This window comes from Schistocerca cancellata, chromosome 2 (genome assembly GCF_023864275.1).
Source record: "Schistocerca cancellata isolate TAMUIC-IGC-003103 chromosome 2, iqSchCanc2.1, whole genome shotgun sequence".
Taxonomy (NCBI): Eukaryota; Metazoa; Arthropoda; class Insecta; order Orthoptera; family Acrididae; genus Schistocerca; species Schistocerca cancellata.
The window spans coordinates 688,902,746-688,917,584 of NC_064627.1; the positions used below are offsets into that span (position 1 = coordinate 688,902,746).

A 14,839-nucleotide genomic window follows, 5' to 3' on the forward strand; every position below is an offset into this window, starting at 1 on the left:
GAGTATAACAGTCAATAAACCCGCCCCTGCAGAAAATTGTCTTGGCACCGGTCATCCTATGAATTATAACACGGAGATTCTGACATGCACTTCCGCCTATTGGGATACCGTTAAGGAAACTGTTGACATTAAATTAGAAAGTAACCTTATAAAGAGCGACGGTGGTTTTCGTTTAAATTCTGCATGGAATCCTGCTCTCTCCCTTAATAAAAAACAGACGGCCAGAGATAATGCTACCGCCGGCCGCTGGTGGCCAGCGGTTCTAGGCGCTTCAGTCTGGAACCGCGCGACCGCTACGGTCGCAGGTTCGAATCCTGCCTCGGGCATGGATGTGTGTGATGTCCTTAGGTTAGTGAGGTTTAATTAGTTCTAAGTTCTAGGGGACTGATGACGTAAGATGTTAAGTCGCATAGTGCTCAGAGCCATTTGAACCATTTGATAATGCTACCTCTCACGTTGATTCTTAATTTCGCTCTCGATAACTTCTGACATCGGTCGCCTTTGGTTTGGCTAGTCTTTACGGTGTGTGTGAATGTTATCTTTCCGGAATTTCTGTAAAAATCGAAGTTTTAAATTCCCTTGCACAATGCGTACTTGCTGCAGTTATGCCTTGAAAATGGCAGGGTCTGTTTGTGTCGAAATATCGGCGGTTGTCGAAGACGTCTCCGGTTGCAGTCCCGTAAGTTATTTAAACATTATCTCTCTTATTCCACAACGGTTTGGGATCGCAGTCGGATGTTTTCGTCATTTGTCCACCATATTTATCTGACAACGAGTTAGGTATCTATAGGTGAGCACTAAGGAAACTCGTCCGACTATAGCTGACTCGTGTACAGTACAAATATCGTGACAGAATGTCGATGTCATCCGGATGCAGTCCCGAAACCTCCTACAGTACTCATTACACTGCGAAAACTTCGAGAATTACATTATCGCTCCCGTTCTTTTACCAGCTCATAAGTATTGTAATCAAATGTTCTGAGGCTTTCAGCAGCATTAAATGGTTTCACGTGCTCAAGTATATCCCGGTTACTGTCAGGTTGTAACTAACGACTGCCGTGAGGTTAACGGCTGCGTTCGTCTTACAAGCCCACGCTACCTGCTGTGACGTCACTGGTCCTTAGTTCCGGGCCATAAAGGCGTTGTTTCCACATCGTGCTCATTGCGGTAGTTCCATTAACACATCTGACTGGGCCCTATGCTGTATTCGGATTTAGTCCACCGTAGCTATTGAGGATAGCAGCAACATTAATTTTGGTGTGTGTGTGAGTCTGTGTATTTGTAACGCTGTCTCAGAAGGCACTTTTCCATCTGGTGTAAAGATACTATCAAATTTACGCTCTGAGACACACAAAAAAGACGCATTACGAAGGGGTAGATGGGCTGTACATGTGCAAATAAACAAATAATCACAATTCCAGAAAAGTTGGATGCTGTATTCAAGAGAAACAGGTTCACAAATTAAGCAAGTCAGTAAGACGTTGCGTATTAAGCACTGGAAACACCGTTTGAATGCCTCTGTCGGTGCTGTAATTAGTCGGATACTGCCTCCCCGTCCCCACGGGACCGGTACGTAAGGGACTGAAGTTCGCCTCCAGATTCCTCATTCAATCCAGGCTCTCGGAACTTTGCAAGCAGGCTTTCGCGAAATACTCTGAGGTGACAATAAGTCATGGTATAGCAATATGCACGCTTATATGTGGCGGTAGTATCGCGTACACAAGGCGTAAAAGGGCACTGTATTGACGGAGCAGTCATTTCTGTTCACGTGGCTCATGTGAAAAGATTCCCGACGTAATTATGGCCGCATGACAGGAATTAACAGACTATGAACGCAGAATGGTAGTTGCAGTTACATCTACATCTACATTTAAACTCCGCAAGCCACCCAACGGTGTGTGGCGGTGGGCACTTTACGTGCCACTGTCATTACCTACCTTTCCTGTTCCAGTCGCGTACGGTTCGCGGGAAGAAAGACTGCCGGAAAGCCCCCGTGCACGCTCGAATCTCTCTAATTTTACATTCGTGGTCTCCTCGGGAGGTATAAGTAGGGGGAAGCAATATATTCGATACCTCATCCAGAAATGCACCCTCTCGAAACCTGGACAGCAAGCTACACCGCGATGCAGAGCGCCTCTCTGGCAGAGTCTGCCACTTGAGTTTGCTAAACATCTCTGTAACGCTATCACGCTTACCACATAACACTGTGACAAAACGCGCCGCTCATCTTTGGATCTTCTCTATCTCCTCCGTCAACCCGACCTGGTACGGATCCCACACTGATGAGCAATACTCAAGTTTAGGTCGAACGAGTGTTTTGTAAGCCACCTCCTTTGTTGATGGACTACATTTTTTAAGGACTCTCCCAATGAATCCCAACCTGGCACCCGCCTTACCAGCAGTTAATTTTATGTGATCATTCCACATCAAATCGTTCCGCACGCATACTCCCAGATATTTTACAGAAGTAACTGCTACCAGTGTTTGTTCCGCTATCATATAATCATACAATAATGGCTCCTTCTTTCTATTTATTCGCAATACATTACATTTGTCTATGTTAAGGGTCAGTTGCCACTCCCTGCACCAAGTACCTATCCGCTGCAGATCTTCGTGCATTTCGCTGCAATTTTATAATGCTGCATCTTCTCTGTATACTACAGCATCATCCGCGAAAAGCCGCATGGAACTTCCGACACTAGACGCATGTAACAAAAAAAAAAAATGGTTCAAATGGCTCTGAGCACTATGGGACTTAACATCTGTGATCATCAGTCCCCTAGAACTTAGAGCTACTTAAACCTAACTAACCTAAGGACATCACACACATCCATGCCCGAGGCAGGATTCGAACCTGCGACCGTAGCGGTCAAGTGGTTCCAGACTGAAGCGCCTAGAACCGCGCGGCCACACCGGCTGGCCGCATGTAACACTCCATTTCCGGAATCGTTGAGGAATTCAGTATTCCGAGGCCCACGGTGTGATGAGTACGCCTAGAATACCAAACTTCAGGCTTTACCTCGCACCACGGACAACACAGTGGGCGACGGCCTTCGCTTAACGGCCGAGAGCTATGGCATTTGCGTAGAATTGTCAGTGCTAGTAGACAAGCAGCACTCCGTGAAATAACCTTAGAAATATATGTGGAACGCACCACGAACGTATCCGTTTGGACAGTGAGGCGAAATTCGGCATTAAGTGGCTATAGCAGCAGAGAACTGACGCGAAAGGCTTTGTTAACAGCTCATGGACTGCAGCGCCTCTCCTGGGTTCGTGACCATATCGGTTGGACCCTAGGCTAATGGAAAACTGTGGCCTGGTCATATGAGTCCAGATTTCAGTTGATAAGAGCTGATGGTAGGGTTCGAATGCGGGGCAGACCCCACGAAGCCATGGGCCAGGTTGTCAACAAAGCACTGTGCAAGCTGATGGTGGCTCCATAATGGCGTTGGCTGTGTTTACATGGAATGGACTGGGTCCTCTGGACCAAATGAACCAATCATTGACTGGAAATGGTAACGTACGGCTACTTGGAGACTATTTGAAGCCACACATGGACTTCATCTTCCCAAACAACGACGGAATCTTTCTGGATTACAATGCGCCATATCACCGGGTCACAACTGTTCGCGATTGGTTTGGAGAACATTCTGAACAATTCGAGGAAAAGATTTGGCCACCCGGATCGCCCGATATGGATACCAAATGCAAGTGTGTGTGAAACCTTACGGGACTTAACTGTTAAGGTCATCCGTCCCTAAGCTCACACACTACTTAACCTAAATTATCCTAAGGACAAATACACACACCCATGCCCGAGGGAGGACTCGAACCTGCACCGGGACCAGCTGCACAGCCAGATGGATCCCATCGAACATTTATGGAACATAATCGACAGCTCAGCTCATGCACTACATCTTTCACCGGCAACACTTTCGCAGTTATGGGCGGCTATAGAGGCAGCATGGCTCAATATTTCTGCAGAGGACTTCTAACGACACCACAAAGAGCTGCTACACTACGTCGGGTCAGATGCAATATTAGGTTGTTTCCCATGACTTTTATCACCTCATTTTAGTTGACGTCACCCTTCAGGCGCCTGCCAGTTCAGGTTTTTCGTCATTTCCGCGACGTTCTCCTGTCAGTTAAACAAACCTGTGGGCACCGATGGCGCCCTTCTTTCTTTGTACTCAATATGCCCTGTTAATCCTATTTGGTATACGTCCCGCAGACTTGAGGATTATTTTTTTTGTTTATATTCATTTAAAGTAGGCCAATATATTCGTAGACTAATAATATAGCTAATTAACAGTGGTTAATAAATTTTGTGGTTACAATAAGGGTTCGAAATGCTGATAGCATGCTGCGTGATACACTACTGGCCATTAAAATTGCTACACCACGAAGATGACGTGCTACAGACGCGAAATTTAACCGACAGGAAGAAGATTCTGTGATATGCAAATGACTAGCTTTTCAGAGCATTCACACAAGGTTGGCGCCGGTGGCGACACCTACAACGTGCTGACATGAGGAAAGTTTCCAACCGATTTCTCATACACAAACTGCAGTTGACCGGCGTTGCCTGGTAAAACGTTGTTGTCATGCCTCGTGTAAGGAGGAGAAATGCGTACCATCACGTTTCCGACTTTGATAAAGGTCGGATTGTAGCCTATCGCGATTGCGGTTTATCGTATCGCGACTTTGCTGCTCGCGTTGGTCGAGATCCAATGACTGTTAGCAGAATATGGAATCGGTGGGTTCAGGAGGGTAATACGGTACGCCGTGCTGGATCCCAACGGCCTCGTATCACTAGCAGTCGAGACGATATGCATCTTATCCACATGGCTGTAACGGATCGTGCAGCCACGTCTCGATCCCTGAGTCAACAGATGGGGACGTTTGCGAGACAACAACCATCTGCACGAACAGTTCGACGACGTTTGCAGCAGCATCGACTATCAGCTCGGAGACCACGGCTGCGGTGACCCTTGACGCTGCATCACAGAAAGGAGCGCCTGCGATGCTGTACTCAACGACGAACCTGGGTGCACGAATGGCAAAACGTCATGTTTTCGGATGAATCCAGGTTTTGTTTACAGCATCATGATGGTCGCATCCCTGTTTGGCGACATCGTGGTGAACGCACATTGAAAGCTTGTATTCGTCATCGCCATACTGGCGTATCACCCGGCGTGATGGTATGGGGTGCCATTGGTTACACGTCTCGGTCACGTCTTGTTCGCATTGATGGCACTTTGAACAGTGGACGTTACATTTCAGATGTGTTACGACCCGTTGCTCTACCCTTCATTCGATTCCTACGAAACCCTACGTTTCAGCAAGATAATGCACGACTGCATGTTGCAGGTCCTGTACGGGCCTTTCTGGATACAAAAAATGCTCGACTGCTGCCCTGGCCAGCACTTTCTCCAGATCGCTCACCAATTGAAAACTGGCTCGTCACAATACGCCAGTCACTACTCTAGATGAACTGTGTATCGTGTTGAATCTGCATGGGCAGCTGTACCTGTACACGCCATCCAAGCTCTGACTCAATGCCCAGGCTTATCAAGACCGTTATTACGTCCAGAGGTGGTTGTTCTGGGTACAGATTCTCAGGATCTATGCACCCAAAGTGCGTGAAAATATAATCACATGTCAGTTCTAGTATAATATATTTGTACAATGAATACCCGTTTATCATCTGCATTTCTTCTTGGTGTAGCAATATTAATGGCCAGTAGTGTATATGAAAAACTATGTGGGAAAAAACACTTTTAGTGCAAAAAAAAAAAAATGGTTCAAATGGCTCTGAGCACTATGGGACTAAACATCTTAGGTCTTCAGTCCCCTAGAACTTAGAACTACTTAAACCTAACTAACCTAAGGACATCACACACATCCATGCCCGAGGCAGGATTCGAACCTGCGACCGTAGCAGTCCCGCGGTTCCGGACAGCAGCCCCTAGAACCGCACGGCCACCGCGGTCGGCACACTTTTAGTAATGCAGCACTTAATTAGGAAGAAATATCATTGTTAACGGCCGTATTCTCACACTGGAACGGTTAATGGATGGGGACAAACCACAGTATGTGCGAGAACAAAGAGTAGGCTAGTTGAGAGCGGTGCAGCGCCTTACCATGCCCATGTCCCAGCCGTGGATGTACTTGAAGTAGGTGGGCGCCTGCGTCATGAGGGTGAAGATGCCCATGTTGCTGGCCCAGTGGACCACCACCGTCAGCCACAGCGGCCACGACGTCGCGATGCTGGCCCACGGCGTCCGCGGCTGCAACACGCCCATCCCGTCAGTAGACTGACCGCTATCGTTATGCAGGCTGTGTCTAAAGAATACGGCGAAAGATATGATATCGGAAGAAAGCGACTACTAAGGTGCCTGCGTTTGCTTGCACATTTGTCGAGTGAAAATCCCACTGCTAACCGCTGAAGGGGAAACTAGTAGATGGAAATAATACTCTGATCGCCTGTATGAGCAGGATGACGTGTATGCTTACGTGATTGCAGAAGGAATGGGCTTCAATCCGAGAGACACAGGGAACTCGGTATCTCACAGTTCGGCAGAGCTTTGGAAGACTTGCGAACAAACAGGTCTAATTAGAGGATAGATTAGCACCCAACGGGAACTTCTAAAATCTTTCGAGGGAGTGGCACGTCTGTGTATAGAATTTATGAGGCAGGAGACATGCCATCGGACTTATGGAAAAATATCGAACGGAAAATCTCCAAAATGGCATGGATGAATAAATGTTTGACATCTCAAACACTGAACAGAGTAATGTACACCAGAATGAAAAGAAATTGAGGATCTGTTAAATGACGGTCAGTTTGACTTTAGGAAATCTAATAGTATTCATATCGGAGTTGAAGTTACACTAGTTAATGGCAGCAAGACTTAAGAAAATTCATTATATCTTCACAAACTTTCAACAACCTAACCTGGAGAATCATATTTGAAATTCTGATAAAAATCAGATGTAATCAAGTCAAAAAGAATAATATCCAAGATGTGCGAGAACGAAGAGGGGAAAATGGCAGCCTTTAGGATATTCGTGATCATTAAAGTGCCTGCTTCTGAGAGGGGGAGGTGCGCCGGCCCCAGTTCGTATTCACCCGGCTGATTAACGACGAGGGCAGGTGTGCCGGTCAGCTTGTATGTGGTTTTTAGGCGGTTTTCCACACCACACTAGCTCAATACCGGCCAGTACCCAAGTCCCGCCTCAAATACACGCTATTTAAATTTTCATAACACTTTCTCACACTTTCGGATAGAACTGATTCTAGACGCAGACATGTGGGTACACTAATTATGTCTTGGGCGATGGATAGGAGACTGATGACCGTAGATGTTCAGTCTCCTTAAACCCATAACCAGCAGCAGCAGGGGCAGCAGAAGGGAAAGCAAGAATGGAAGGTTCAACGGAGAAATGCTTGCCTTCAAAAGGGTATAAGTGAAGTAGGTAGTCTTTCTCTTCTATATTCAACCTTTATATTTTTGCACATTTTACTGCCTTAGGTGCGCCGACTATTGTCAAACCATAAAGAATACTAAAATTTGTAAATCAAAACGAACTGTAGCACATCTTGCAAATATGCTGCCATTTACTTATACAGGGTGTTACAAAAAGGTACGGCCAAACTTTCAGGAAACATTCCTCACACACAAAAAAAGAAAAGATGTTATGTGCACATGTGTCCGGAAACGCTTAATTTCCATGTTATAGCTCATTTTAGTTTCGTCAGTATGTACTGTACTTCCTCGATTCACAATCAACATGTGTGGGCTGACGAGAATCCGCACGCAATTGTGCAATCACGTCATCAACACAGATTTTCTGTGAACGTTTTGGCAGGCATTGTTGGTGATGTCTTGATTAGGCCCCATGTTCTTCCACCTTCGCTCAATGGAGGATGTTATCATGATTTCATACGGGATACTCTACCTGTGCTTCTAGAACATGTGCCTTTACAAGTACGACACAACATGTGGTTCATGCACGATGGAGCTCCTGCACATTTCAGTCGAAGTGTTCGTACGCTTCTCAACAACAGATTCGGTGACCGATGGATTGGTAGAGGCGGACCAATTCCATGGCCTCCACGCTCTCCTGACCTCAACCCTCTTGAGTTTCATTTATGGGGGCGTTTGAAAGCTCTTGTCTACGAAACCCCAGTACCAAATGTAGAGACTCTTCGTGTTCGTATTGTGGACGGCTGTGATACAATACGCCATTCTCCAGGGCTGCATCAGCGCATAAGGGATTCCATGGGACGGAGGGTGGATGCATGTATCCTCGCTAACGGAGGACATTTTGAACATTTCCTGTAACAAAGTGTTTGAAGTCACTCTGGTACGTTCTGTTGCTGTGTGTTTCCATTCCGTGATTAATGTGATTTGAAGAGAAGTAATAAAATGAGCTCTAACATGGAAAGTAAGCGTTTCCGGACACATGTCCACATAACATACGAGGGTCGGTCAAAAAGTAATGCCTCCCATTTTTTTTCTACTTAAAGAAATTAAGTTAAGTGAAAAATTTGAATTTGGCGCCATTCCTCAAACCTTCTTCTGCAATCCACTGCAGTAGTAACTTTCTGTGTCAACAGGTGGCAGCACAGCAGAAGTTTGTAAGATGGCCGACATCGATGTTCGTTTGAGACAGTGTTGTGTGATTGAATTCTTGAATGCAGAAGGTGAAACGCCCATACGCATTCATGAAAGACTGAAGAAGGTGTATGGTGTTGTGACAGTGGATGTCAGCACTGTTAGACGATGGGTTCGTCGTTGTAAGGAAGCTGAAGGGCAAACACCGTTGACTGACGAAAAGCGGAGCGGCAGGCCGGTGAGTGCAGTGACTCCACACAACATTCAGCAAGTTGATGACATCATTCGTGGTGACCGTCGGGTGACTGCAGATGAAGTGTGTCGCATTATTTATCTTAGTAAAGGCAGTGTGATCACGATTATTAAACAATTGGGGTACTCAAAAGTTTGTGCACGGTGGGTTCCAAGAATGTTAACCGATCAGAATAAAGAGGCAAGGAAAACAATAGCCTCCCAACACTTGCAGCGCTTCCGTTTGGAGGGAGATGAGTTTCTGAAAAAAATTGTGACCGGGGACGAAACATGGGTGCATTTTTTTGAACCCGAATCAAAGAGGCAGTCAATGGAGTGGCGTCACACAAGCTCGCCGAGGAAGAAAAAATTCAAAACTGTGCGATCGGCAGGGAAAGTTATGGCAACAGTTTTCTGGGATACAGAGGGTGTGATTCTGGTTGATTTTTTGGAGCAGGGATGCACAATAAATTCTGTTCAATACGTCACAACCCTCAACAAACTTAAAGCACGTCTTCAGCGAGTTCGCCCAACAAAATCAATGGCAGATGTTCTTCTTTTGCATGACAATGCAAGACCACACACCAGTCGTCACACCTCTGACGAGATTGTCAAAATTGGATGGGAAGTTTTGCCTCATCCCCCATACAGCCCTGACCTGCCACCATCAGACTTCCATCTGTTCGGGCCACTAAAAGAAGCTAATCGTGGGATTCATTTTGAAGATGAGGAGGCCGTCAAAACATCCGTGCGTCAATGGCTTAGGAAGCAGAGCTGTGATTTTTACCGTGCTGGGATACATGCCCTTGTTCAAAGATGGACCAAAACTGTAGAGATGGGCGGAGATTACATTGAAAAATGACAAAATGATCCTCAATGTTGTGGTTTTCAACCTATGTAATTGCATTTAAATTTCCTGACAATTAAACGTAGAAAAAAAAATAGGAGGCATTACTTTTTGACTGACCCTCGTATTTTCTTTCTTTGTGTGTGAGGAACGTTTCCTGAAAGTTTAGCCGTACCTTTTTGTAACACCCTGTATATGATACCTTGTTCTAGCTAAACATGCAATAATGGCTTAAGAAGCCGAAACTTAGAACTAAGAAGTGGTCTAAATAAATACAACCTACGTGGGAAAACACCGTCTTCATACAACATTCTTATGGCCTCAGTGTGCGCTATCGTAGGAGACAAAAACTTCGAAGTTTGTCGATGACATTGTAGTTCTAACAGAGACGGCAGAGGACATGGAAGGTCAGTCAAATGGAATCGGTAACGTCTTGAAAGGAGGCTCAATATCAACGGAACACAAGAAACCTAATGAAATGCCGTGGAATTAAAAAGAGGCCATTCTGAGAGAATAAGATATGGAAATGAAAGATGAGAGTCAGTAGATGAGTTTTGTTATTTGAACAGCCATATAACTGACGACGACTGAAGTGATTAGGAAATCATACGCTGACTGCCAATAACAAAGAAACCGTTTCTGTAAAATAGAAATTTGTAAATATGAAACATGGAATATAAATTTAAGTGTTAGCATGTATTTTCTGAAGGTATTTTTATAGAATGTAGCCGCGTACAGAAGTGAAATGTGGACGATAAAGCCGCGCGGGGTAGCCGCACGGTCTCAGGCGCCCTGCCACGGTTCACGCGGCTCTCCCCCTCCCCGAGTCCTCCCTCGGGTATGGATTTGTGAGTTGTCCTTAGGGTAATTTAGTTTAAGTTAGATTAAGTAGTGTGTAAGCCCAGGGACCGATGGCCTGAGCAGTTTGGTCCCACAGGAGCGTACCACAAATTTCCAAATTTGTGGACGGTAAACAGTTCAGACTAGAAGGTCTTGAAATGTGGTGCGACAGAACAACGCTTAAGATTAGATGGGTAAATCAAACAAACAATAAAGATATACTGAGTCGAAGGGAGAAAAGAAATTATGGCACAATTTGGGTAAAAGAAGGGCTCGATTGGTAGGAATAATCCTGGCGCAGCAAAGAATCGTCAATTTGGTCACGGAGGGAAGGGTGGGGAATAAAAATTGTGGAGGGGGATCAGGACTTGGCTACAGTAGTTCATATGGGAGTACTGCCATAACATGAAGTATGTACGTCATATGGCATGCCCACTGTCTGCAGCTGATAGCAGAAGGTCAGTTGAAGTAGTCCAGTGAGCGGCGACGGCTGTGTTTGAGCCAGTTGCTGTGTGTACTTTCTGAAAGTGCGGGAGGCCAGTTAAAGCACCCTAACAGTATGGCTGGGAAACACGAACAACGTGTGTGAAGTGGCACATGCTCAGAGGATACAATAATGTTTCCTTCTGGCACCGCATCTCGTCATCCGTCATGAGGATGCACAATGCAAAACGGCGAATCCTGTGCAGGAGCTTCCGTATAGGTGGGGCTGGGAGATACTGGAACATACGCCGTATTCATCCGGTATGAGTCAGTGCGATTGCGACTTCTTTGCTTTGCAAACGCTACCACGCAAGAGAAGACACCGTACGTGCCATGGGGCGGTCCTTGCGATACATCGACAGAGTGTACGACGTCCTTCATGTCTATGGGAGAAGATGATCGAGGTAGGTGGCTATTGTGGACACGTAATATGGTGAATATATGTCAATGACGTGTGCTATGAATTATAACCGTGTTGCTATTACTTTCCATCCAACGCATGTAGGTTGCAGGAATGCAGACAGTAGCATAGGAGAGACTGGTGTGGACTTAAAACCAGAACAACAACAGGTGCAAGGAGATGTGAGACAATTAAGTGAATACAGTTTAGGTGAGGAGTGGCAGAAGCACGCTAGCAGAAGCCGCTGACCCTCTTGGTGGAGACGGCGGCGCCCAGCGCGTCGGCGATGAGGCGGCGCTCGCGGTCCGAGATGCGGGGGTGCTTGGCGGGCGTGTCGTAGACGAGCAGCCACCAGGCGGCGAACCACAGCACGCCGAGCGCGCCCGTCACGTGGAACAGCGACGGCCAGCCCCACGCCGACACCAGCACGCCGCCCAGGCAGAACGTCAGCGCCACGCCCATGCTGCCCCCTGCAACAATCACACCTCGCTTGCACCAGTCTCAGATTTGCGCGGAAATGTCAAATTGTTTAAATATTCCACTGCTCCAAGGACCATAATTTTGCTCCATACGTTAGGCTCTAATTTTCAGGCCTTTGAAGCATGAAATTGTAAATACGTTGCTGCCCACTAACATTGCAACACCACGGAGGCGGCGCACAACAAACGACAACATGGTATGAACTTTACTATATGCTTCGATAAGAAAAAAATCAGGGTTCCAACAAAACGGTACAAAGCAGATGGGAGCAATGCCACCTACAGTCTGTATACAAGGAAAGATTCCGCTATTGAGTATTTCCAAAACGAAACTTTCACTGTGGAGTGAAACTAATATGAAACTTCCTGCCATATTAAAAATGTTTGCCGGACCGAGACAAGAACTTGGGACGTTTGCCTCTCGCGGGCAAGTGTCTTTAGAACATCCCCAGGCTGTGGCTAAGCTATGGTTCCTTCCACCCAGGAGTGCTAGCCTTGCAAGTTTCGCAGGAGAATTGCTGTGAAGTCGAGAACCTACGAGATGAGGTACTGCCGGAAGTATATCTATCAGGAGAGGGCTTGAGTTGTGCTCGGGTAGCTCAGTGGTAGAGCACTTGCCCGCTTCGAATTTGAATGTTGTTTGTTCGCAAGGATTTTACACTACTGGCCATTAAAATTGCTACCCCACGAAGATGACGTGCTACAGACGCGAAATTTGACCGACAGGAAGAAGATGCCGTGACATGCAAATGATTAGCTTTTCAGAGCATTCACACAAGGTTGGCGCCGGTGACGACACCTACAACGTGTTGAAAATGGTTCAAATGGCTCTGAGCACTATGAAACTTAACTTCTGAGGTCAACAGTCCCCTAGAACTTGGAACTACTTAAACCTAACTAACCTAAGGACATCACACACATCCATGCCTGAGGCAGGATTCAAACCTGCGACCGTAGCGGTCGCGCAGTTCAAGACTGTAGCGCCTAGGACCGCTCGGCCACTCCGGCCGGCCAACGTGCTGACATGAGGAAAGTTTCCAACCGATTTCTCATACATAAGCAGCAGCTGACCGGCGTTGCCTGGTAAAACGTTGTTGTCATGCCTCTTGTAAAGAGGAGAAATGCGTACCATCACGTTTCCGACTTTGATAAAGATCGGATTGTAGCCTATCGCGATTGCGGTTTATCGTATCGCGACATTGCTGCTCGCGTTGGTCGAGATCCAATGACTGTTAGCAGAATATGGAATCGGTGGGTTCAGGAGGGTAATACGGAACGTCGTGCTGGATCCCAACGGCCTCGTATCACTAGCAGTCAAGATGACAGGCATCTTATCCGCACGATTGTAATGGATAGTGCAGCCACGTCTCGATCCCTGAGTCAACAGATGGGGATGTTTGCAAGACAACAACCATCTGCACGAACAATTCGACGACGTTTGCTGCAGCCTGGACTATCAGCTCGGAGACCATGGCTGCCGTTACCCTTGACGCTGCATCCCAGACTGGAGCACCTGCGATGCTGTACTCAACGACGAACCTGGGTGCACGAATGGCAAAATGTCATTTTTTCGGATGAATCCGGCTTCTGTTTACAGCATCATGATGGTCGCATCCCTGTTTGGCGACATCGCGGTGAACGCATATTGGAAGCGTGTATTCGTCATCGCCATACTGGCGTATCACCCGGCGTGATGGTTTGGGGTACCATTGGTTATACGTCTCGGTCACGTCTTGTTCGCATTGATGGCACTTTGAACAGTGGACGTTACATTTCAGATTTGTTACGACCCGTTGCTCTACCCTTCATTCGATCCCTGCGAAACACTACATTTCAGCAGGATAATGCACGACCACATGTTGCAGGTCCTGTACGGGCCTTTCTAGATACAGAAAATGTTCGACAGCTGCCCTGCCAAGCACATTCTCCACATCTCTCACCAATTGAAAACGTCTGATTAATGGTGGCCGAGCAACTGGCTTGTCACAATACGCCAGTCACTACTCTTGATGAACTGTGGTGTCGCGTTGAAGCTGCATGGGCAGCTTTACCTGTACACGTCATCCAAGCTCTATTTGACTCTATGGCCAGGCGTATCAAGGCCGTTATTACGGCCAGAGTTGATTGTTCTGGGTACTGTTTTCTCAGCATCTATGCACCCAAATTGCGTGAAAATGTAATCACATGTCAGTTCTAGTATAATATATTTGTCCAATGAATACCCGTTTGTCATCTGCATTTCTTCTTGGTGTAGCAATTTTAATGGCCAGTAGTGTATGACTCGTGTAAGAAGGAGATACGTCTTGCTACTACACTATCTGATAAAAAAACACGAATACCTATTAATCGACGATAACGTAATGTATGTCCACCATTCGCCTTTACGACGGTTTGACCACTGTGGACACATGCCATGAAATGAGAGAACGTCTGTCAGGGGACAACAGCTCAAGAGCCGAAACTACATAAGGTAATGACGAAATCTGGAGCGAAGTCGAAATTCTAGTTAATTCCAAACGCTTTTCATTCGGTTCAGGTCGGGACTCTGGGCAGACCAGTACATTTCAGAGACATTCTCCAAACCATTACATCAGATTGCTTCGGGGTAGAGCGGGATCTATCACTGCAAATCACTCGTGTTCAGTGATCCACTGTCCGGTTGCGTCGATCTATGCACCACCCCAAGCGTCGCTGAGCAATGGCTTCAGAAATGTTTGGCTTATGAGGAGCTGCTTCTAGTGTTCCACATTATCATTACGTCCGCTGGACTACAGGTAGCATTTTGGAGCTTAAAAGTGATTCCTTCCACTGACTCCTGCAATTTTTTACAACCACGGTCCTCACTACTCGGTGGTCCCCGTCCATCAGTACACGATGTTCGCATGGTCTTGGTTTAGCTGTGGTTGTTTCTTGGTGTTTCCACTTCACACTGACTTCA

The 14,839-nt window shown here is 46.5% G+C and overlaps 1 protein-coding gene across 1 annotated transcript in view; it reads right to left on the minus strand.

Annotated features, from left to right (window-relative positions):
• Positions 1-14,839, minus strand: part of LOC126162436 (uncharacterized transporter slc-17.2-like) — a 320,908-nt gene that overhangs the window by 58,620 nt on the left and 247,449 nt on the right. Inside the window, exons 5-6 of the mRNA XM_049918945.1 lie at positions 11,672-11,892; positions 6,144-6,290 (exon numbers count right to left, since the gene is read on the minus strand). Of these exons, the coding sequence (XP_049774902.1) occupies positions 6,144-6,290; positions 11,672-11,892 (368 nt within the window). The remainder of the gene's footprint in view (positions 1-6,143; positions 6,291-11,671; positions 11,893-14,839) is intronic.